The sequence below is a fragment of the Choloepus didactylus genome, chromosome 1 (genome assembly GCF_015220235.1).
Source record: "Choloepus didactylus isolate mChoDid1 chromosome 1, mChoDid1.pri, whole genome shotgun sequence".
Taxonomy (NCBI): Eukaryota; Metazoa; Chordata; class Mammalia; order Pilosa; family Megalonychidae; genus Choloepus; species Choloepus didactylus.
Window position 1 is genome coordinate 197,252,420 of NC_051307.1, and position 24,541 is coordinate 197,276,960.

The following is a 24,541-nucleotide window of genomic DNA, read 5'->3' on the forward strand; positions in this document are numbered from 1 at the left end:
TTAGTCTTGCCAGCCTGGGAGGTCAGGAAGCACCCCATTTAGCAGGGCTGGCAAGACCCAAACTGAGAAAGCCAAACAGGAGTGAGAGGCCCTGGGAGAGGAGAGGGAAGTCAGCACAGAGGAGGAAGGCGAGAGGATTAGCATAGGTTAGAGGGGCCTCCTGGACAGACCAGTCAGCCTCAGTCACAGCAAAGGTCTTTCTAGTGGTCCTCTGGGGAGAAGTAGGAATGCAGGCCAGCACAGCAGCTGTCACCCAGCCTGCGCCACTCCCCCTGCTGAGTCTCACAGAATAAAATGGGGGCTGGGAGAAAAGCTAGTCCCTCCCCTTTTCAACTTCTTCAGATGGAGCTGGTCAGCAGCCAGGGCCTGAGAATGTGGCCCCTGCCCAGAGTGACGGGAGAGGAGCAGGAGCCAAGCCAGCGGTCCGTCTGCCGTGGTCTCTGGTGAGGAGGGGGCTTGGGGCTGCTTGGGGCCTCCACTCAAAGCAGCTACCTGAGGAGCAGAGATGGGGCCTGAGAGGGGCCACCCAGTTTGACTCTTCTTCACATCCTGGGACCTGGGAAGGATGGTGGGTAAAGGGGAGATAGCCCTTCACAGGAGCTGTGGGGCCCTTGATTCCTTTCTCCTTTCCTACCCAACACAATCCCCTTCAGGAATGAACTGGAGGGGGAGAACTAGTAGTCGGGTCATTAGCCCAGACCATTGCCTGCATGGCTGGGCAGCGTCCCAACAGTGGGCAGGGTCTGGCAGCATTGCCTCTGCAGTCCCTGCAAGTCTTCCACAGAGAAGCTGGTCATATTTACAGCTGGATCTACACCAGTGGCTACTGTTTACACAGAAACTCTTATGCAATGATGTTATTTCTTATAATAAAAGAAAAAAAAATTGCTTGTAATTCCCCCAACCTTCTAAATAGTCAAGAGTCCCCACAGATTCAGACGGTGGTGCCCTGGCAGCCCTTCTCTGAGTGCCCTTCTCTGCACCCAGCTTTTCTCTGTCCACAGGGGAGGTGGTAGTGGGAGATCTCAGCAGCCAGTAGTAAGGACTCTGCCTTCCTATGAGCCTCCATCTAAGGCTGACCACCCTGTAGGCCCCAAAGTCCCCACCCAGGGCCCTTCAGTAAGGTGAGAAGGTAGTGGCAGTGGCACCAGGGGAGCAGTTTCCAGCCCGGCCCACCTGGCAACTTTGAAGCTCCGAGAGGGAGCCACAGGTAGGATGGAGGGAGGAGGGATGGGAAGAGGGCTACAGCCTACAAGGCAATGGAGCTAGGCCAAAGCCTAGAGGCCAGGTAAGAGCCTGCTGTACATTGCCCTGGGGGGCTCATGCAGACTTGTCCCTGGACACTGTCCTTAGGACCTAGTCATGCTGTCACCTTCCTGGGATGCTGACTTGCCTGTCCCAGTTGGTTAGGGCACCCTTTTAAGACCATCCTATCTCCATGCCTGTGGCCTCCAGAGGAAAAGTGTGTCCCAGTGCCTACCCAGTGCCTTGCAGAGTGTCTGGTGCAGCGCAGAGTGTAAGAAAGCCACCAGGTCAGGATGGATGGAATCGACGCAAAGGGAACCTTTCAGACAAGGCAGCTGGGCCCCGTTCCTGGAGTGATCCATTTGCCCACCCCAGGGTGGGGGACTTGTGTGTGCATGAACAAGATCCAAGTGTCACTGCAAACAAATCAGTTGGGCCCTGCGCACTGGGCTCTCGGATCAGGCCTGTGTGCAGCTCTCCCAGTAGCACCCGACTGGTTCCCCTTAACCCCAGGTGCAGAGATGGAGGGCAGGGTGCCCACTTACCGTCTCATCCGTGCAGATGGAGTGCACCTGGGTCCCAAACATCACTGATGTGAATATGAGGAAGAGTAGCCCCTCAAAGCACAGCAGGATGAGGAGGATAACCGTGGTGGGTGGAGAGAAGGAACTGCACTCTGCAAGGGAGGGAACACATGGAGCTTGGGGCTGCTGCCCGCCACCCAGCACCTGGTGCCCCTGGGGCCCAGGCTCATGGCCCTAGCAGAGCTTCTACCTGTCTACAGCCCTGTAGGACTTCTTGATTGCTCATGGGTACCACACATCTCTGCCTTCTGTGCAAACCACTTCCTCACCAGGGACCACCCTGCCCCACACCTGCCACCTCTCACTCTGGATTTGACTGCACAGTCACTCCCTCAGGGAAACCTCCTGGGCCAGCCAAGCCCCTGCCCCGGGCTTCCCTTTCCCTAATACTCGTCACTTCTTGATCACTGTCTCTTTTCCTGGTCAGACTGTAATGTCTGCATCCTGGAGCCAAGCACAATGCCTGGTCCATGGAAGGACCCAGTGATGACTCTGAACTGAGGCATGAAAGTCTGATGACACCCCAGGGAGACACTCCTCACCACAGAGAGCACCATGCAGGTTGCACAGGTGGCGAGGCCTCAGTCCAGTCCTGGTTTGGCCACCAGTTTTCTGGGCATTCCTGAATCATTCCTGATTCTGAACGCTAACTAAGATAGATACTCCTGCTAATATTCTGTTTTGGCCCCTATGCCATTCCTATACCTTGCATTATGGAGTTGCCTGTCGCTTTCTGTATTTATTTGATTCCTGCCTCACCCACTACACTTCCAGCTCCACGAAGGTAGAGACTTTGCTTTGTTCACCTTGGAACAGTGCCTAACAATGAAAGAATCTGGGTAAGAGGTTTGGGCTCTCTGAGCTTTAGTTCTCCCTTCCAGAAAGTAGAAATGGCTGTACTTACAGTTGAGGAGTCATGAGATAATAGGCCAGGCTAGGCCGAGGCAAAGCACTGTGTATGGGAGGCACTCAATGGACCCTGGGGCCTTGCCCCCTCCCAGTGCTCCTCCTTAGAGGGGTCAGCCAGCTCCTTATCCATCTCACCTGCCTTAGAACTGGAGTTGGAGACAGAGCCCAGTGGCCTGTTCTTGATCCCTGCATAGCTGCAAGTGTCATTCTTCTGGGCTGGGCTCCAGGAATTACAAATGGAGTTTGGGGAGGCAAGAACTAGAATTAAAGAAATGTGGAACTACCTCCTTATCCTTCTTTAAACATCAAATCAAAGTGCCCTCATCTGGGTGGAGAGTGCCCCCTGGCTCTGTTACACAAGCTCCCTTGGCCAACCAGGGCTGAGAAGTGACATTATTAACTGTCACATGCAGTCCATTCTCAGGCATCCACTTTGGGGACTCTCCTGTGCCTTCCCAGCCTCACTTCCATAGGAATGGGGTGCCACAGGAATCCTGACCAAAGATAATGAAGGCCACAGCTGGAAAGACCCTGGGCACTGAAGTCGGCCAGATGGGGCTTGAAAACCCAGCTCCAAACCTAGGTTTAAACTGTAGGCCTTCCCTTGGCTGTGTGACCTTGGGGAATTCGATCAACCTCTGTGAGCCCTAGTTTTTGTCATCTGCAAAGTGGGAAGCATCTCTCTTATCTGGCAGGCTTGTTATAAGGTCCAAACAAGGCACTGCCCAGAGAGCTCTTTTTGCCATGCCTGGCTCCTAGTAGGCACTTAATGGCCAGGACCATTTCAAAGACAGAGAAGTTTTGCTTCATTGACAGTCTGTGCAGTCTGTGTTATTCCCTCCACTGCTGGGAGTCTATTAACCCGATGATTGGTGGTTGGCATTTTTGATGATAAAATGTCCTTGTCAGATTCTTCTATCAAATCACCAAGGTCATATGCAGAGTTGAAATGCATTCTAAGGGTATAGCATAATGCGTGCACTTTCAGAACGCTCACCAAGTGATCACGGAACTGGATGGAGCCCTACACAGCTGTGCAGAATGTTGCAGATACCCACTCTCCCTCACCCTCCCTCTTTTCTCCCTACTATTCACCAGCTTGAACCCCTTCTCTTGCTCATGCCAGAATGGTAATAGTCATGAAAATGGCAAGACATGGGTTTCTCTCCTGCTAGGTAATGTCACGCCAGGCAGAGCTGTCAGGGGGAAGAGGGCAGGTAGAGTAGGACAGGGCGGATGGAAACTATGAAAAGAGGCAGGAACAGCCTCTTAAGATAATGTCTGATTGGGAGGTAAAAGATATCATTTTCCCATTCTCAAGAGTTCTGGGGGAAAAATAATAGCAAGAAATTGCTTTGAGAAGAAGTCAGCATATGTGCAAGAAGAGCAAAACTTCTAGATGATGGTGAAATGAGCAAGGGGACCCATGCAGAGAAAACAGTGGAAACGTGACGTTCCTACATAGGACGTTTGTCTCACAGATTGCATGTGTGTGTAAAAGTTGTAGCCTGAGCGTGGCCTCTCTTATTTATAGCACCTACTTTTTTTCCTCAGAGTTTGTGCAATCTTCTGACTGGAGTTCCTCAGCATTTGCTCATTTAAATGGAATACTTTTAAAGCAGGGAGAACTTATTTACAATCTTAACGTAAATGATGACTATCAGCATAAGCAGTTTAAAGACAACCATTGTGAAAATGAGCAAACTCCACGTTCCTAAGCAGAAAATTAAAAATGGAGCTTGGCAAGACTGGAATAAAATGACCCTTGGTTAAAATGTGTTACTTAAAGATACAGAAACAAAAGATCTCCTCTCCCAGCATTCTCCCCCTTGCTTGGGACCTGTACTTTCCATGGGTACAATCGGTCTAAAGGGTCTGTCCAATTCACTATTTTACCTGTTGAACTGACTTTAAGGGGCTGCTTTTTTTCATGAAGAGAGATTCGGGCCTCTGCTGTTCCTTCCCTGATGAGTCCATAGGCTTGCAGGAAATCTAATAAAATGAGGTTGGCCCCTCGCACCAGGAAGGGAACAAAGAGCCCACCCTCCCCTCGGGTCACAACCCCATCCTGGAGCAGGGAGGGGGCCCTGGCACATACTCACTTGTCCAATCTTCTTCAAAGCAATGCAGGAAGTGGAATCCCACCATGATGAGGGCGTGCAAGGAAATGAGAGCTATGTACATCTGAAACAGGAAAGCAGCGCAGATGCCATTTTTATGAGAACCTTCTGACTGTGCAGGGTCCTGGGGCACAGAGAACCTCCCACTCAGGAACACTTATGACATAGTTTGGCCGAGGCCTGACCAGGAGGCAGGGGCCAGAGAGGACCTGGTGATTCCCTGAGAGGTCTCCGTGCCCCCAGCCCTGGGGGTGATTCCCCGAGAGGTCCCCCTGCCCCTAGCCCCGGGGTCTCAGGTGAGCAGCCCTTCACTGGGAGTGCGTGGAGTGAGAACAGAAACAAAGCTCCGTCACCAGGCTTGGGTGAACTGGGTGCTCCAGGCCTGTGCTTCTGCTCACTTGACTGCCAACGGCCTTCCCAGGTCTCCCACTAAATATCCTCCAGCTGCCTGCAGCTGAGGGAGGGTTTAAGGTCATCACCCAAACAGCCTTCTTTAGTTACATAGGACAAAACACTGTGATGAGAGCCCAGAACGGAGCCCCTGCTTATAGCTAATCAATTTGAATCAATTTTCTAAATACTCAAGCAAAAGGCTTAGGAACAGGAATCTGCTGAGCCAGGAGGGTAGAGATCTATATGGCCAGGAAGTAACAGAACAGCAGCAAAGAGCACTGTGAGTGCTGAGAGTTTTCAAAGGAACAAAGTACTCCACTGCTTCAGGGAGGAAGGGGCAGATCCAGAAGCCGACTTACTGTAAACAGGACGAAGTACTTCTGGTTGTTCTCGCCGACACAGTTATTGACCCAGGGACAGTGGTGGTCCATCTTCCGAATGCACCGCTTACAAACACTGAAACGGCCCACAAGTCAGACCGTCAGGGGTCAGTCAAGGCATCGGGAGGGCTAGGCAGGAGTCCAGAGAGGAACCTGGGACCCACGGCTCCGGAAGCACCCCTCTGAAATGGCTTCTTCTGGGCACTGCCAAATGCTTTGAGGGGTGAGTGTTGCAAGGGGCTGGGAAGGCAGAGTCTGGACCTCCCGTGGCACAGTTCATTCACCTCCAAGGACTCTTACCTTGTTTAACATACAAATAGGATGGAAGTGACATGACTAAGAAAGAGGCTGTGCTCCTGAGGAAACACCAAGCTTAGAACTTGGCTTACTAAGGGAAAAGACTGAAGAAGTCATCTCAAAAACTTGACCGTGTGGATGGCATACAGAGAACAGTCACTCTTAATTCCCCCAAAAGACCAAAACCCAAGGGCCCAGCGGGAACTTCCCACTTGCAGCACAGCCTTGTGCTACCAGGGAGGGTGTGGCACCTCCATCCCTGAGGAGGGAGAGGAGGGAAAAAGCTGGGGTGGTACAGGGTGCCCAGGGCAGCAGGAACCCGCCACCCCCTGTGCCCCCACAACCTCTCTGCTCTTAGCTGAAAAAAAAAAAACAGAACAGCCACTTGAGCTTAACCATTGGTCAGGTAATCTTGTCAATTTATACATTACTTACTTGTTACTGGGATAATTTTTGGACTGAGACTGTTTCAAGCTTATCTGATAGCAAACTACCCTCTTTCCTGCCACCACTCCCTTTTTTTGGACAACCCAAAGGAACAGTATGAAACAAGACTAATGGGGGTTGAAAGCAGCTGTTTTCCGAAGCTAAAGTTGAGAATGACCCATTTGCCAATAGATGTGCTTATCAAAAGTTGTTCTCTTTTTCAATTCATTCGAATAGGCTCCCTATCTGTTCAAAACAGTTTAAAATACTAGAGACAAGCTTAGAAGCAATACAACTAGATTTCTTTTTAAAATGTTCGTTAGTTCAGGCTGGCTTTCCTCTTCACTAAGTCTATGTAACTCAGGTTTTTAAAAAATCTCAGGTTCTAAAGTGCACAGGGGCAGTGGCGTGTGGGTCCTGGAGGAAGGGTGGGCCCCAGGATCCCGATTAGAGAAGGGGCTGGCTGAAACAGGGACAGGGCAGGGGGAGCTCTTCTGGGACTGGGGCTGAGCTGTTCCCCGGGGCTCCAGGGTCAGGAAGCACAAACTACTCTGAAGGTAGGGGTCACAGCCAACTCCAGGCTGCAGGGCTCACCCACCCCAAGGAGGAGGTGTGAGCTTTGGAGGCAAGGCAGACCTTGGTCTGGTTCTGCCAACTTTCCAGCAGTCAAACTGGCAAAACTCTTAGCCTCAGGTTCCCCATAGTACGAAATAAATGCTGTTACAAGGAACAAATGAGAACAGATAGTGGGTCTGGCTCGGAGGAGTTAACAATTCACACTGGTCTCCCCTCTCCATCTCTCCATGATTTCAAAGCCTTTGCTGACATGGGTGTGTCGGGAAAGGGCACACTTCAGAGATACTGTCCTAGTTCCAGAATCTCCCTGGGGGCCATGAAATGGACATGAAAGGAAAAATAAACAGAAAGCCAGTACCAGCAAGTCCATTTCCCCAGCTCTTCATTGCTTCATAGATATATAAAATTAAAATGATTTTTAAATTAGTAACACTTGTTCTCAGTATACAATTTTAAATGTACAGACAAGGAGGCAGTGAAGAGTGAGCTACTCCCTGCATCCTAGGCCCCGCCAACAGGCTGCAGCCCACCCACTGCAGCCCACCCACTGCAGCCCACTTCTTGCATGTCCTTCCTGAGACAGTCAGCTCTGGGGTTTCTTATCCCCTTCGTGTCTGGGGAACAAACTCCTGAGAGTAGCCACCTGCCTGCTCTAGGCACTTGAGCAGTTTCTCTTCCATGTGCACTTCCTTCCGAGAGGATTTTCAAGTGGGTGCTCCGAAGCAGTGCTTGCTTGGTGGCTGAGAAGTGCCAAGTGGCTTGCCATCTTCTGAAAGCTATCCAAGAGTTTAAACAAGCACTCACAGAAAATCCACCCTTTGCTCTCCTCCCAGCCCCTCTAAGGATACAAGGCAAGAACACAGGGAAGCTTGGGTCTCACAATGGGCAGAGCTACGCTGGACAGCCTGGTTTGAAAAATATACATCCTTCAGAGAGAAGGGATAGGCGAGAGCCTCAAGAGTTGGTCTCAAATGCTGGTCCCTGAGTTTCCTGTGTTTAAAGTCATGAAATGCTAAGAGGGCATTTCTCTCCCTGGTTTGAGGAGCTGTTTAGAAGCAGGCTCTTGGAGCAGGTGAGTGTGGGTGAGGGGAGGTCCAGTCCAGGCAACTGTGGCTGGAGACACTGTCTACAGGCTGACTTGCCCACGGCTCCCCCAACCCTGGCCTGAAGGGCTCTGGAGCTGGGCTTCAAGAGTGCCAAGGGTAAGATGTGGAGGCCACACCTTGAGTAGGTCCATGAATGTCACTCCAGGCCCAGGGTGGTAGCATCCAGACACACCCCGGCCCTGCCGTTTTACCTCAGGCACCATCTGTCAGGAGGAGGAAGTGTGGGTCTCTCACCACGACCCCTGACACTCCACTGGGTAATGAATCATCTCAGAGAGAGCCATCTCCCTGGCACCCACTGCACACCAACAAAGGATCACAGTTCTGGCAGACCTCTCAGGATCCCATTCAGTCTTCTCCTAACACACCTGCAGAGTCCCCTTCCCTGCCTTTGCTGCAGATGGCCCTGATGCCTGGAGGGTCCTTTCTCCACTCTTTCCACCTAGTAAAATCCACCTTATGCTCTGAGGCTCCTTCATAAATCTTTCCTCAGCCTCTTCCTCAGAGGATGGGTTGCTCTTTCCTTTACAAACTCCTTTCCAGCACTGATTCCAGGGTCTTGTGATAGAGATGCTGTGGGCTGGTGTGCTCACAGGCTGGCTGGAGCGTGTAAGCATGCAAATAACAGTGGCCGCAAAGACCAGAGCCTTAAATGGAGCCTTTTTTTTGTGTCCCGGGCTTCAGCGTTCCCCACATCCCTTCTAAGTCTCTAAATCATTGTAGAAGCAGGATGCTTCTCCCCACCCTCTTCTTCCAGGTTTTCTACCATTTTTCAGGCCCCAAAGCACTTCCTTCAAAGGCTTGGTGGACCCCTGATAAGTCCATTAGCTCAAATGCATTCAGGTTCTTTTGGGCTTACGAGCAACCTTCCAAGGGAGGTATGAGGGCCCTTCCTTGGTGATCAGCCCCAAAGGAGCTGGTTGAGGCTCTCCTGCGTATCTGGGGTGATGGCCCACCCTGGACACAGTTGTGTCCCATGAAGACTCTGTGTCTCTCCCAGCAGCAACAGTTACCACACCATGTCATGGAGGACACGTGTACCTGCTCTGCTCAGGCAGGAGTCCCTGTCTAATGTCTAATCTACCACCATAAGCCCAGAGCTAAGGCCAGGACCCCACTTAGCAACTGTATGCTGAATGAAGGATCTGACACTACAGACAGGAAAGAGAAATTCTGGGAAACAAGCTCCACTACAACAAACTGGGATGCACCATGGGGGAACTGAAAAGAAAATAGCAAGAATGAACTAAGTGGGCCATGGTTTCACACAGAAGTTTTCATTTCACGCTTCATCAGCTGTGATAAAAATTATGAGCAGAAAAGGCATCTACATCACATCCTGGCCCCGGCTCAGAAATTCCTTTAGGTAAGGTAGCGTGGTGTTATAGAAAGAAGGGCTCTGTGGATGGAAGAATGGGTTCAAAATCCCAGATCCCCACTTTGAGATCTGGGCAAAGAAATTTAACTTCTCCGAATGAGCTTGGGAGAATTACCCCTGAACTGTCAGGGTTGCTGTGAGCACCAAATAAGATAATATATCTTAAAATGCTTTAAAAATAATACAGTGCTATATGAATTTTATCAGTAATCATAACTACAACATCCCTACAGGCAGATGAGACAAGAATCTGGCAGGGACCCTAAGCAGCCCAGAACTGTCTCAGCCTCAGCTGGCCACCGTGCATGTGTGGGGGTGGGGTGGGGTGGGGTGGTGCAAGTGGGTGTGTGGAGGTGGGGAGGTGAGGTACTGTCAAAGTCAGAGGTCTCCACCTCCTCCTGCAAGAAGAAACTAAGGCATCAGCCTAACACTGTGGTGTCAACATTAGCATAAATGGTTCTGCTTCAGTATTTCCAAATGCTTCCATGGTCCTCTTGAACAGGAAGCAAGGATGAAAGCAGCCTGGGATTTCAGAGAGTCACTTACTGGAGGAAAGACCCATTCACACACCACAGGCCTGGAAGGAACACCTTCAGGTCCCAGGTTTGGGTGTATCTGTGGTAGCCACCAGAGTTCAGAGAATGGAGATGGTCTCAGAATTTCACGGACTCTAATGGAGGACAGGAACCAAAACACTGAACACAGACACACCTGTGTGCACATTCACTTATGCCTCAACAGACAAGACCAACATCAACTTTCTCTAACCAGGCAGGAGGCCTCTTGGCTCAACCAACTGCACACAAACCCGGATCTGCCTAGTGTGCTGGGGATGTAAAGGGCAGATCTGCTCATATCCCAAACTGTGGGTTCCCCAGATGGCTTGGGCCACTGCATGCCATCACAAAGAAGCAGTTGTCGGCACACATTTCTTGAGGCAGGAACAGGCAACTCACAGGCATCCTTATTCGAGTTCATCTGAGTCAGCAGCTCTTGTTTTGCTCAAGCTGATATATTTACTAGCACTCAAGAATACTTCCCTTGGATCATCCTGGGGAGAGAGGTGAGGAGGCGGCGGTGAGGGAAATGCCAGGCAGTGGAGGCGGCTGAGGGCTCAGGGAGGGAAGAGAAAAGAACCACTGTGGTTGCCCAAAAGTTCTTTTCACGAAGTTAACACCTCCCTGTTTCTGATCCAGCCTTTACAAACCCAGCGCACCCCCAACTCCTCAGACATTCCTTTATTAACAAACAGCTTTCGCTTGTTGACCTAGATGAGTTAGAAAGTTATTCATATTTAATCCTCACAACAACCGAGGAAGGAGCAACTCTTATTTCATCCTTTTTAAAGAGGAAGAAGCTGAGGCTCAGAGAGATGCAGTGAGTGGCCCAATGTGGCAGGGACAGCGCTGGACTTCCAATGCTGACACCTCCAATGTTAAGGCTGGAGCCTGCTCCACCACACTAGTCTGCCCTTTTTATCCAAGTGATGCTTAGAAAACAGCTGGTTCCCCAGCCTCAAGGTGGCAGGAAAAGGCAATGCTGACATTCCATCTCTGGTGCAAGGAGCAAGCCTGGAATTAGTTTCTAACACAGATCTCAGAAGTGAGGTGATCCAGACACAGAAAACCTCACAGGACATGACAATTGCCACAAGCCCCCACCCAAATTAGAAGTGGGTCACCCAAAGAAGTGGCCCCTTTGGCCCTCACCCAAAGCAGGTGGCATCTAGTTGTTGTAGTCTCCAGATAGCTCTTTCAGAGAGACAGACACAGACAAACACATACATACAAATTATATAAAGTTACAAGACTCTTCCCCAAACCAGAGTTTCAGTGGAAAGAGCCCTGGCCTGGGAGCCAGAACCACTGGAACCAAATCATGCTTCTAGTACTCACCAGCTGTGTGATCTCAGATAAGTCACTTAACTCTTTTGAGCCTTAATTTCCTCATCTAGGGACAATCATTCCTATAGCAATACTATCTCTTGTGGTGATCATGAGGACTAAAATAAGATGACCGGTGACGAGACAGGGCGGGTTGAGGAGCATGGGACACAGCAAGTAGGTAAGTGCTCATGGACTCTGGAAGCTGGAGACTGACTACTCTCCTCTGAGAGGTGAGCAGCAAGGGCCACACAGAAATGCCACCTTTCAGATGCTAAGGACTCTCACGCACCCAAATGTCTCAATGGCCTCAGACTGATGAGTGTGACCTCCTGATATCAGGAGAAAGTTCGTTCCTCCACAACCCCTTTCCACCTCAAACACATACACCAGTCTGAAAGGGGGGTTGTTCTGGTTTGAAGCTGTATGTACCCCAGAAAAACATGTTCTTAAATCTAATCCATTCCTGTGGTTGTGAACCCATTGTAAGTAGGACTTTTTTGATGAGGTTACTTCAGTTAAGGTGTAACCCACCTTAGTTGGGATGGGTCTTAACCCTATTACTAGAGTCCTTTATAAGAGAATGAAATTCAGAAAGCAACAGAGAGAAAGTCATGGAAGCAAGAAGCCGAAATCAACAAAACCCAGAAGAAAAGGGAGAGAACAGCAGATGCCACCATGTGCCTTGCCATGTGGCAGAGGAGCCAAGGATCGCTGGCAGCCAGTCTTCAGGAAGAAAGCATCGCCTTGATGATGCCTTGATTTGGACATTTTCCTGGCCGCAAAACTGTGAGCAAATAAATTCCATTGTTTAACCCAACCCATTTCATGGTATTTGCTTTGAGTAGCCTAGGAAACTGAAACAAGCCAGGTGACATTTTTGTATTTCTGTAACAGCGCTGAAAGTCACCCTTGTAATGATAAAGCGCATTCTTTTAGCTTGATGTCATCTAGTCGAAAAGACTCAAAACAACAAAGAAACCAAAAATCACCAAAGGTAAGATGGGGAAACTGTTTTGTGTGTGATGATTTCTACACACTGTCACAACCTCTAGAAGTTTTGCTTTGTTTTAAAGAAAAGTCTTCATTCAAGGGCAAAGCCCTTCATTTCCCAGTAAAATTGAAGTGAAAAAAGCCAACCTCTTAAAGGTGTAAAGTACTAGGCATTCACATTCAATTTCCTAAAGCTTAGTCTGTGACCTTGAAATACAGTTGTGAGGTGGGAAGAGCAGGAGTTTTAAAGATACAGAAACAAAAATGGATACAAGGGCTTGCCCAAAGTCCTACCAGGTGTGGCAGAGCCAAGCCTTGAGACAGGTGTCCTGACCCCAAACCAAATGCCTTTTCCAATCTAGTGAGCTCCCTGGGACCGGAAGAGAGACTCAACAATGGTTACTTTGTCCACAGCAGGGTACATTCACAAGTCCCTTTGCTGACTTGGCACCTGTGGGGAGGGGAGGGAGGTGGGTGGGTAGGAGAAGTGAGGAAGTGAACCCCAGGGTAGGTTTGTACCTGCAGTGGTGAGCTCGGTCAGGCTTGATGCTGCAGCATTTGGGACACTTGTATACCACCTGCCCAGGCTTCAGCTGTAAACTCTCGATGAATTCTTTAGTGGCATTTCCTTTGGGCACTGCTCCCTGTAAGAAAGACAAAAGACATCAGGGTTGGACTGGAGGTTCCACTGCCTCTAACATTCTGCAGTGGAGACAGTCATTTAAAAGCAGCAATCACACACAAAGGACAGGACGCTTTGTTCCCACGACATGTGGACTCGACGTTCAGAAGTGTGATAACACTGATGAGTATTTACTGACAAGGAATTTTCCCGAGGAAATGCCATTAGGACACATTTATCTCTTAACTAATTTTCTTTACCCAAACAGTTAAATTGTTCCCAATCATTTTCCATTTTCATTTTTGTTAAAATCCAAATTTTCACTGAATCCATTCTTTGCTATGTAAGCATTATAATGGAGATTTGACTCACCTACTTTTAGTCTACATCAAATTTCCTGGTAATAGCTTCTGGCTTTGTGAGTGTTCACTGCTGAGCATCCTATCTACTAAGTCCAGTTTTCCCAGATCAAAATTTGTAGCTTGATTCTTTTTTAAAAATACAGTTTTATTGAGATATACTCACATACCCTAGAATCATCCATGATGTACAGCTACTCACAGTACCATCATATAGTTGTGCATTCATCACCAGAATCAACTTTTGAATATTTTTCTTACTCCAAAAAATAAATAAATAAATAAATAATAAAAATAAAAGTAAAAAAGAATACTCAAAACTTTCCATCCCTCCCACCCCACCCTATTTCCCATTTAGTTTTTGTCCCCATTTTTCTACTCATCTGTCCATACACTGGACAAAGGGATTGTGAGCCACAAGATTTTCACAATCACAGTCACACCACGTAAGCTACATAGTTATGCAATTGCCTTCAAGAATCAAGGCTACTGGGTTGCAGTTTGACAGTTTCAGTTATTTCCTTCTAGCTATTCCAATAAACTAAAAACTAAAAAAAGGATGTCTATATAGTACATAAGAATGCCCTCCAGAGTGACCTCTCGACTCCATCTGAAATCTCTCAGCCACTGAAACTTTCTTTTGTTTCATTTCACTTCCCCTTTTGGTCAAGATTTTCTCAGTCCCACGATGCTGGGTTGGCTCATCCCCAGGAGTTATGTCCCGTGTTGCCAGGGAGATTTCTACTTCTGGAAATGATATCCCATGTAGGGGAGAGAGCAGTGAGTTCACCTGCCACATGGGCATAGAGGGAGAGAGAGAGAGAGAGAGAGAGAGAGAGAGAGAGAGAGAGAGAGAGAGAGAGAGAGGGGCCACATCTGAGAAACAAAGAGGTTCTCTGGGGGAGACTTTTAGGCACAATTATAAGTAGGTGTAGCTCTGAATTTTAACAGGTTGTTTAAAATGTAGTCAAGTTTTATATTAAAACTAGTAATACTGTTATGAAGAATTATAATCTGTACATAGTTCTTAGTGAATCCATAAACAACTGTGAGCAACCCCCCTAAGACATTTGACTACCAGAACTGCCCCGATTTGCTATCCAATCCTTCTAATACTCTTGTGATCACTTTGTATTCCTGTTCTAACTGTACATTCTTTAACTAGAGCCAAGAGCCAAGCCAAAATGTCAGCAGACTGTGCTCTGGCCATCCAGCCATCCAAACAGAAGGAATGAAGGCAGTACACAGGCCTAAGCGGGGTCTCCACAGCCAAACTTTGCCAGGTGCTCACTCGATTCTGAGCCCTGTGTGCCCACACTTCTTGCTATGGACTCAAGAATAAAACGAGCTCTCTGCCCCTGGGAGGTTTCTGGTCTTGTGGAGACTGACAAACGAACTACATGCTGAAAAACACATTTGTGTTGAGGAGCACAGATGAGGCAGTGACCAACTAACCAGGGGACTCAGATAAGTTTCAAGATGTGATGTTAGAGGGTTGTCCTGAGGAATGTACAGAGGTTTGCTGTGGGAGAAAGGGGATTCCAGTCAGAGGAGCAGCACAGGTCAAGGCAAAGAGGTGAGAGGGAGCACGGCCATGTGGGAGGTGGTGAGAGAATCAGTGTGGCTGAGCCCAAGGTACATGGTGTCAGCAGAGGCTGAACTGACAGGCCAGAGCCAGTCTGTGAAGAGCACTGAATGCCAGGGCTAAAGGTTGGGACAGAATATTTCTTAATAGGCAGACTACAGCCATCAGGTAACACTGGTGCTTTAGAAAGAGAACTCAGCCTGTGCTGTGTGTGTCAGATAAGATGAAGGAGATATTAAAATCCCAGAGGCCAGTTAGGAGGTTACTGTCGATGATGCAGTAAGGAAGGACTGAACTACCAGATGGAGGAGAAGAAATGGAGGCATTTCGGAGATCAGAACAAAAGATGTAGGGAACCAATGGAATATGATGGTGGTGGAGAGGGTGATGAAAAGGGAGATGAGAACAATTCAGGCTTCCATTTTTAGCAGCTGGGCAAATAGTGACATCTTTAGGCCACTAAGACAGCACAGGAGACATCAGTCTGGGGAAGAGCTGACCAGTTCATTTGGGGTGTGCTGAGTCTGACATGCCTCAGGGACACTCAGGAGGAGATGTCCAGGAAGGTGGCTGGTAGCACAGGCCCAAGAAGCTGGGGAGAAAAGCATCAGTGACACTGTACAAGGGTTAAGAGGCTGGCTTGGTTTGAATCTGAGTTCTACATCTGTGAGTCGTGTGCCTGGGGACATTTCGGCTTCTCTGTGCCCCAGTTTCCTCACTGGTGAACAAGAACTAAAGTTACCTAATTCTCAGAGTTCCTGTGAGAGCTAAACTAGACAACTTGTGGAGAGGGCTTAGGTGATGTTTATTGGCACAGAGAAAGTGCTCAGAATCTGGTAGCCTCTGTTCTTGGTGGTGGGATGAAGTCAACTCTGCAGCTTTAAAAAAATACAGGTGCTTGGACTCCAAAGCAGCCCTAACATATAAAAATTGTTGGGGGGCAGGGCCCAGACACCTGCATTTTTCAAAGCTCCAAAGGGGCCAGCTACTTTCCAGCCAGGACAGAGAACTACTGTGCTAGATCAGAAGCTCCGTGAGGTTCTGACGTGTTCAGCACCAGAGCCCCTGGCCTGGCACATGGTGTGAGTGCATGGCCACAGGTAAAAGACCTGGCAGCTGCAGGCAGAGGGGTGAAAGTAGCAGTGAAGGCGTGCAGAATGAAAAAGAAGGGAGCCAAGGATGCCATCCTGGAGAACTCCATCTGCTTGACCCAGCTCCCAAACAAGCATCCTCCCAACACTGGGTCAAACCACAGCTATGGGATTGGCACTCCCCTGCCCACCCCTCTAACAGCTCCTGTGTCAGGTCTGTGGGACAGCAGCCTCCACTCCTCAGCAGGCATCCAAGAGATACCATAGTCAGGGAAGTTAATGCAACATCAGAACAACAGAAGTTAAGATTGCCCCAAAGTCTCAGACAGACTCAGGGTAAGTAAGAGTGTGGTTTATTAGGGGGGAGTTGGGGACTGAAGAGCCTAGAGCATCCTTGGTCACCCCAGAGTGGACCTGATGGACTCAACAGGACAAGTGAGGACCTTCCAGGGCAGATGGATGAAGTCTGGGAGTCAGACCCTTTCCTACCAAAGAACTCTGGGAAGGGAAGAGCCACTGAAGAAACCGAAAATTCTTTAAATGTTGGGAGTGCACGGGAGGAGTGGTTTTGTCTATTGCTAAGAAAATGACCCAGAGGGGATAGAGTCCAGCTAAGACAAGTGCAAAGATAAATCAACCAACAATTCTTTCCTGAAAGACTACCCTGCACTGAGCACCGTGGGGAGTACAAAAAAAAGTGATGGGGTCTGCACCTTGAACAGCTGGTGGGGTGGATAGACACACGGATACACAAAAACAGTGAGGCAACCGAGGTTGGGCAGCTGGTGACAGGCATGGCCGCCAGTGCTCAGGAGCTAAGGAGCTGAGGGCCGAGGGTTGGGGGCACAGGAAGGCCAGGAGGAACTGGGGCTGGGAGAGTAAGGAAGCTCCTGGTGGATGCTAGGCAGGAGAGTGGCACCTGGGAGGGGAAACTGTCCAAGCACTGGCTCAGAGGTGGGCCTGCAGATAGTCCATTCAGGGAAGTGATGGACAGTGCAGAATAGATGGAGCAAGAGGGCATGTGCAAGGGTCTCTTCTGCCAACAGAGAAAAAAATTCAGCACTACTGTTCAATCATGGAAAGATTTTCAGTTTGTCACAAAGAGGCCCTGGGTGACCCTCTGAGGGTCTCCAGGCCGCATGCACTTATGGACCCCTGTGCTCTAGCCTCTCCTCCCCACCCCATCAAGTGCGCTTTTGGCTGGGCCTTCCTGAGAAAGCAGAAAGCACATTCCTGGCCTTGGAGAGCTAGCTGCTCACCCAACTTCTCCCTTCTTGGGCCTCTCTGCTATCTCTGACCTTTTTGCCCCTAATTCACTCATGACAGAGGCAGCAATGGTGGAACAATGACAAACAAGACTGCTCTGTCTTGAGGATGAGGGGCCAAAGGTTCATGAGGGGCAGGAAACAGGGAGGGAATGAGAAAATCCAAAGGATGCTCATCCACATGAATGTTCACCTCATTGGAGGCTCAGAACCGAGAGTGGGGTGGAGATGAGGTCCCAAGAGGAAAATTCTAGAGAGGTGAATCCCAGGCTTACAGGCACCATGGGCACCAAGATGCTGAAAACCAGACCTGACTCAGGATAACGATCACCTCTACGGTGGTGGGGAGGCTGGGAGCGCAAGGCAAGTGGGAGGAGTATACAGGGGCTAAAATAGTTTTTATAATGTTTTATTTCTGAAGTTGGATGGTGAATACGTGGCTGTTCATATTATCATTTATACCTTTCCAGAAGTCTGAAATGTTTCATTAAAAAGTTTTAAAATGTTCAAAAAAGAAGTAGAAAAAAATTTTGGTCTGCAAAATGCAGCCAAATGCCAGAAAAGTCTACAACAAAATTTTAAAAGCAAACAAACTTTGGTGGGCAAGGAAAATATGGCACGTACAATGCCATTCTACAGTTCTTGACATTAAATATGCCACAAAAGTACACAGCTATTGACATCTGATATGATAGTTAAAGGGAAAAGTAGGTTTCCAAATAGTATGTATAATATGAGCCCTTCTTGGTAAAGACAAGTATAAATAAATAGGGAAAGAGATAAAGATACACACAAAAGTATTAATGTTATCTCATATGGTAGGATCACAGGTAATTTTTATTTTTTTGACTATATTTCCTAAATGGTCTATTAAGAACAGGTGGTTTTTGCAGTAAGGAGAAAAACTCATTAAAACACAAGCAAAAAAAACAAAAAAACAAAAAAAACACCTCAGGAAGGAGCTACCAAAAATTGGAATATCAGCAACTTTACTGAAGTTTGTAACCAAAATGCCATTACTGTCTCATCTTCAGATATCTGAAGACCTCCCAGGAGAGACAATGGCACAGGGCCAGGGTCTTAAAGTCCACAAAGGTAAGGCAGAGTCCAGTCCACACATGAATGGGATTTCAAAAAGGGCCTGGGAAGGGTCCCAGCCTGGGCAGAGGAGAGGATCGCACAAAAGCTCAGAGGACCTTATTTTTAATTTTCTTTAATGTAAAAAGCAGATGTGTGACCTTTTGTGGATCCTGAAGTCACAGAACCACAACCAGAAGTCATTATGGTCATGTGTATAGGAAAAAGCTCAAAGGGAAATTGTTTCCCCAAGGAGATGAGGTGATGGGGCTGATTTTTCCTAAAGGAAGGCCCAGATTTTTTGTTTTTCAGGCCCAGTTTTTAAGAAGGACCCAGACACTAGTTTGCTGTGAACCATTTACTAAAACCCTGAGGAGACCCCACATTAAGGGGATCCCTGTAAGAGGAAACTCCCACTATGGTAAAGGGAAATGAGAGCTCTCATTCCTTCTCATTATTGCCTGTTATTTCAGACCATGGATAGAGATATCATTTGACGGTACAGCCTTTACAAAAGTTTACCCCTGCCTTGTGACTCCCTTTGCGTAAGCTTGCTAGAAGGTGCTTCCCCACTCAGGCAAGACCCCACCTGCCCAGCCATCTGAGCCAGAGACCAGCTGGGCCAGCCCCAGGGACAGAGGAGTCTGTGATACCTGCACTTCCCAGTCTCCACCTCAGATGCATATTTTTTAAAAAGAATATGCTCTTCTGGGCTTATCTCCACAGATTCTGGAACACCTCGTCATTAGTTCATGGTAAGAAAATTTGTTCTGTGTAACTCTGAACTGATGGCAGGGAGCCGGAAGGCCTGCTGAGACTTTTTGCCACAGCTATTCCACTTGCATTACTGAGGAACACCTCCCTCTCCTACAATTCTTAACATCTCACAGCGAAGCCTTGGAGCTTCCATACTATTGCAGCCTGACAGATCAAAACGGACTGACTTTTTCTCATTTCCAAAGTAATACTTGTTCATGATTTTAAAAAATAAAATGTAGATGAGAAAAAGAAAAGAGAAAAAAACCCACCCTATGATTCTATCACCTGCAGTATACTAACATTTTGGAACATATTCTTTAGTCTTTTCTCTTTGTACGTAGTAACCCCAAAACACGTTTTAAAATCTATAGATTCATAAAAATGCTCAGAAGCTTCCAAAATAAATACTAGGCACTAAAGTGGAATTGGTTTAAATCTGATTTAGAAGTGTGTTGAGGCTGTTAAAGCTTTTCTACTCAGGTTTGTGGCAGAACTCTTTCTGCCTTCTCTGGCACAGAGCTCCACGAGTGCTCAGTGGGGAAGGAGTGTAATGTGTGTGTATTTGTGGGGAGGGGGACGGTGATGTGGCGCCATCAACCATTCCCCTCGGTGGCCAGCCCAAACCTCCCTACTCACTTCTTTTTCAACTTGAGAAAAAATTGAGGCTGCAGAGATAAACCCTCCTTATAGCCCTCATCCCCTGGCCCCCTCCCCAACAGCTTCTCTGTCCCTGCACCCACTTGAACCCATCGTCTTGGAGGAGAGTAGGGTCCCAGCTAATCCTGGCCCTCAGAGACGCCACATTATCACCTCAGAGCCTCTCCCTCATGACCTTTGCAGACTCAGTGATCTCTCCTCCCCTTCTCAGCTTAGCTAAGCTCCTGCTCTTTTTTTTCTCAATTAAATTCAGACATAATTGGATCATGTCGTTTATCTGCTTAAAACCCTCCAAAGGTTTCCATCTCTTTCAGAGTAAAAATCATAATCCTTTTAGATCATCTAGATCTAAAGAGCAATGATGAGGTTCTGAATGGATCAAAACTCCTCCCCCCTCTTCTAACCACTTACCTCTCTCTCTCTTTTTTTTTAATTCAGTTTTATTGAAATATTTTCACATATCATACAATCATCCATGGTGTACAATCAACTGTTCACAGTACCATCTTATAGCTGTGCATTCATCACCCCAATCTATTTTTGAACATTTTCCTTACACCAGAAAGAATCAGAATAAGAATAAAAATTAAAAAAAAAGCCCCAAATCATCCCCCCTCATCCCACCTTATTTTTCATTTAGGTTTTGTCCCCATTTTTCTACTCATCCATCCATACACTGGATAAAGGGAGTGCGATCCACAAGGTTTTCACAGTCACACTGTCACCCCTTGTAAGCTACATTGTTACACAATCATCTTCAAGAGTCAAGGCTACTAGATTGGAGTCTGGTAGTTTCAGGTATTTACTTCTAGCTATTCCAACATATTAAAACCTAAAATGTGTTATCTATATAGTGCGTAAGAAAGTCCACCAGAGTGACCTCTCGACTCCATTTGAAATCTCTCAGCCACTGAAGCTTTATTTTGTTTCATTTTGCATCCCCCTTTTGCTCAAGAAGATGTTCTCAGTCCCACGATACCGGGTCCAGACTCATCCCCAGGAGTCATATCCTCCGTTGCCAGGGAGATTTACACCCCTGGGAGTCAGGTCTCACATAGGGGGAAGGGCAGCAAGATCACCCGCCAAGGTGGCTTAGTTAGACAGAGAGGGCCACATCTGAGCAACAAAAGAGGCACTCAGGGGGGGACTCTTAGGCACAATTATAAGCAGGTTTACCCTCTCCTTTGCTGCTTCTTTTTGAATTGTATATATATATATATATATATATATATAATTATTAGAGCCGTTGTTGGTTTACAGAAAAATCATGTGTAAAATACAGAGTTCCAGCTAAGCTTCTTGAAGTCATGTGTATTTGCTGTCTCTACCTCACCTCTTGCTCTTTAGCTCACTGCTTTCTTGCACCTGCCCCGTCCACACCAGGAACTGCTCTCACCAGGTCACTGAACAACTTTCTGCTGCCAAATCTGAAGGCTGAGTCTTAGTCTTCATCTTCCTTGGGGTTTCCTTGCTGTCCACCAGTCCTTCCTCCCTGTCTCCCTTTCCTACAGCTGCTCTGCTCCCTCTGGGTCTCCCTCCTGCCTCTGTGGGGCTGTGCCTCTTCCTCTTTTGCGATTCTGACCATCCTAGACATTGGTGTTCCTTGGGATTCCACCTCAGCCTTCTTCCTTGCTCATTCTGTACTTTCTCCTGGACAATTTTGCCTATTATCACCACTTTCCCTATCATCACCTAGTGATGATGCTCAAGTCTCTAGCTCCAACCCAGAACTTTTTTGGTGCTGCAGCTATCTCTACCTGGTTGTCCAAAAGACATTAAAACAAAATAATACCAACCCCCCCCCCCCACAAATTCAACAAGCATAGACAAAAGTGAATCCCTTTATTTTCTCCCCAAACTGTTCCTCCTGTTCTCTCTTGCCTGGTCCATGGTACATCCATCTGTCTACACAGCCATCCAGGGTAGAAATCCATGAATCATCCCCAACCCATCCTCTGCCCCACACCCCCATCCACTCTACTAGGTTAATTCTGCCCCAAACTGTGTTTGAATCCTATGTTTACTCCTCCACGCTATTGTCACAGCCTTTGTTCGGCCTCATCATCACCTGCCCAGAGTCTTGGAGAATCTCCCAGGTGGTCTTCCTGCCCCCAGTCTCTTCCTGTACCTGCAGCCAACACTATTCTTTTCCAGAGCAAACATTCTAAAATGTGAATCTGATCATGTTACTATCTTTGCTTAAAAGCCTTCGGTGGCTCCATAGGGACTATGACAAGGAGTCCAAGTTCCTGGGCAGAGCTCATGAGGCCACCACAATTTAACCCTGGCCCACCATCCCAGTGTCATCTCCCTCTCTCCACAGTTCCACCCTGTGGACTATCTAGAGTTCCCCGAAGGCACCAGGCCCTCCAAATCTTCCTCTTCTGCCCTCAGTGACCCGTACTAGCATCATCTCTCCCCACACTCCCAGCTTGCTAGGCACTTCCCTTCCACTTGCAACCAAACCAAAACCTGCTCGGGATCACCTCTTCTGCCTTTCTTCCAGATGGCCCACTTCCAAGGCAGATCCCATCACTTGGGCTTTGTGTTACCACAGCTTGTATTTGGATAACACATATCATTTAATTATACATGGATCTCTTCTACACAACTGTAAATTCCTTGAGTGGAGACAACATCTTTCAACTTATAGTCCAGGAAATTGCCCAGGGTCAGCCATGGAGCATGTATTCAATAAACCCAAGCTGGATAATAATGATGATATAACAGACATTTATTGAGTGCTTGCCATATGCCAGGCACAGTTCCAAAGGCTTTACATGTATTTACCCAGTTAATTCTCACAATAAATCTATGAGGTAGAGACTATAATGTTCCTAATTTCATAGATGAGGTAACTGAAGAAGAGAAGTCAAGCAACTTTTAAGACCACACAGCTAATAATTGGCAGAAACCAGGATTCAGACCCAGGCAATCTAAGTGTGGAACTGATGCCTCTGTCAGAAGACAAAGTATATATTTATCAGATATTTCTATTGAATGACTTAGAAGAGGCATTTTAAGAATTCTTTGATGCCATAGTATCATTCTACTGCCAACAACTATCACCATATTTATTAGGAAAATAAGTATACTACTGCCAACAGCTATCACCATACTTATTAGGAAGGCCTGTTTGGTAAATATTTTGGATAACACAATGAAGTAAAAAGGATACAATGGAAAGCAATGGAAACAGGTTCTAAAGAAATGTCAATTATCTCAAGGACTCAACATTCCTGTCTAGTTCAAGCAACCAGGATGAAAACTTGCTTAAAACTGTTTCAGGGGCCACAGTGATCAAGGCATGTGCACACTGCCTGGTCTGGGCTCCATCAGGAACACAGGTGGCCAGCCCCAGGTCTGATTCCTAAGGCCACCTGGCTCCTCCAAGAAAGTTTAGGAGGTGGGTGACCCCAAATCAGTCACTCTCCTCTCTCTGAAGCCAGAAAGATTTTTCCATTAGTCTTTATAAGTTATTCAGTGACAGGTATAAGAAGTTGGCCAGCAAGTGGGATGATGCAGCTCCCTACTCAAATGAGCCCTGAGGCAAGTCCCCCGGCCTGACCCAGGAAATCTGCCAATACCTTTGGGCAAGATGGGTGAGGCTCTGCTTTGGCCATACCCAGAACCTGTCTTTTACACTGCGTGGCACAGGAGGGCCCTGCTATTCCTCCTCTGTGCCCCCACAGAACTGATATTATGCACCACTACTGGACTGCATAAATACTTGCTCACTGGTCTGTACACAGCATGTGCTAAATAAGGGTGCTAGAGAGACTCCAGGGAATACCAACAGCACGACTGAAGTAAGCCCCAGTTTTTCTACTGATGAGTTTTGGCAGCTGAAAGTAAAATCTGTGGCCTGCAGTGGTCTGAGATCTGTTATGGCAAGGTCTTCACAGGGTGGAGGGGCAGTGGCAGGTAAGCAGTTTTTTCTTTTTTCTTAACAATGTGGTTAAACTGAATTATGATTTATATTCAAATTCAAGGTTTGAGATAATTTACAACAAGCTTAATAAACGACTGAGACAGAGGAAAGGAGGGGCAGATACATGCTTATCATAAGGGCTTATACAATAGCTATGACTAAGCATAACGCTCAGCTTTGAGTTTCCTGGCAGCCAGGACAAAAAGAAACAAGCTGTCTCTCAGCTCTTGGCATCCTCGGGAGACAGGCATTTTCCCAGATCTAAATCCTAAAGGGCACTCCTCACCATGGGATTTCACAGGATGAGGCATTAAAATATATTTTTAACTGGAAAAGAAAAGGTGGTGAAATCAGGTGGTGGAGAAAGAAGGGTATCAGAAATAGGCTTCTGCGTCCGGGTAGTTTACAAGAAGCTGCCTCCTCAGGGCAAGTGGAGCCATTCTAGGCCTCTAAATATCTGGAGTGTTTTAGGAACACAGAACACTCCTTTAAAGATATGACACAATCTCAGAGAAGGCCAGGACCGCAACCACGAGATCAAGCACCAGGGTGACTTGTGCTCCTCCCCACATGCAGCTCCAGCCCAGCCCACTGGCACAGTGCAGGTCCTGCTCCTTTCCCCTGTCCATCTGTCCTCTTCCCTCTATTTACAGGCCTCTCCCTTTCATCCAGTTTTGCAAATGGGAGTTTCCCCTCCGTAGGGGCTGCTACACATTTGTGAGTCATTTCCCTCTTCTCTTTTCTGGTCAAGTTCCATATGGACCCATTCACTACTGCATTGGAGTTAATGACTGCTAAATGGGCCAGAATGCTGTGGTGGTTGCAATTGTTTTGATGTTACACTTGGAATAAGAATTGCAAAGCTGGAAGTAGGAAAGTAATTATTTGGGATGACCATAATTTTT

At 47.6% G+C, this 24,541-nt stretch overlaps 1 protein-coding gene across 7 annotated transcripts in view; it reads right to left on the minus strand.

The window, feature by feature from the left end:
* ZDHHC3 (zinc finger DHHC-type palmitoyltransferase 3) overlaps positions 1-24,541 on the minus strand; it is a 65,137-nt gene that overhangs the window by 12,440 nt on the left and 28,156 nt on the right. For 5 of the 7 annotated variants that reach the window (XR_005218715.1, XM_037848869.1, XM_037848913.1 and 2 more), the window contains exons 3-7: positions 12,810-12,934; positions 5,611-5,707; positions 4,841-4,922; positions 4,635-4,730; positions 1,791-1,921 (exon numbers count right to left, since the gene is read on the minus strand). Coding sequence is in view for 6 of the 7 variants with exons in the window: in XM_037848869.1 (XP_037704797.1) it covers positions 1,791-1,921; positions 4,635-4,730; positions 4,841-4,922; positions 5,611-5,707; positions 12,810-12,934 (531 nt within the window). In the remaining variant the exon portion in view is untranslated. The remainder of the gene's footprint in view (positions 1-1,790; positions 1,922-4,634; positions 4,731-4,840; positions 4,923-5,610; positions 5,708-12,809; positions 12,935-24,541) is intronic. The other 2 variants (XM_037848878.1, XM_037848903.1) reach the window with 1 other exon arrangement.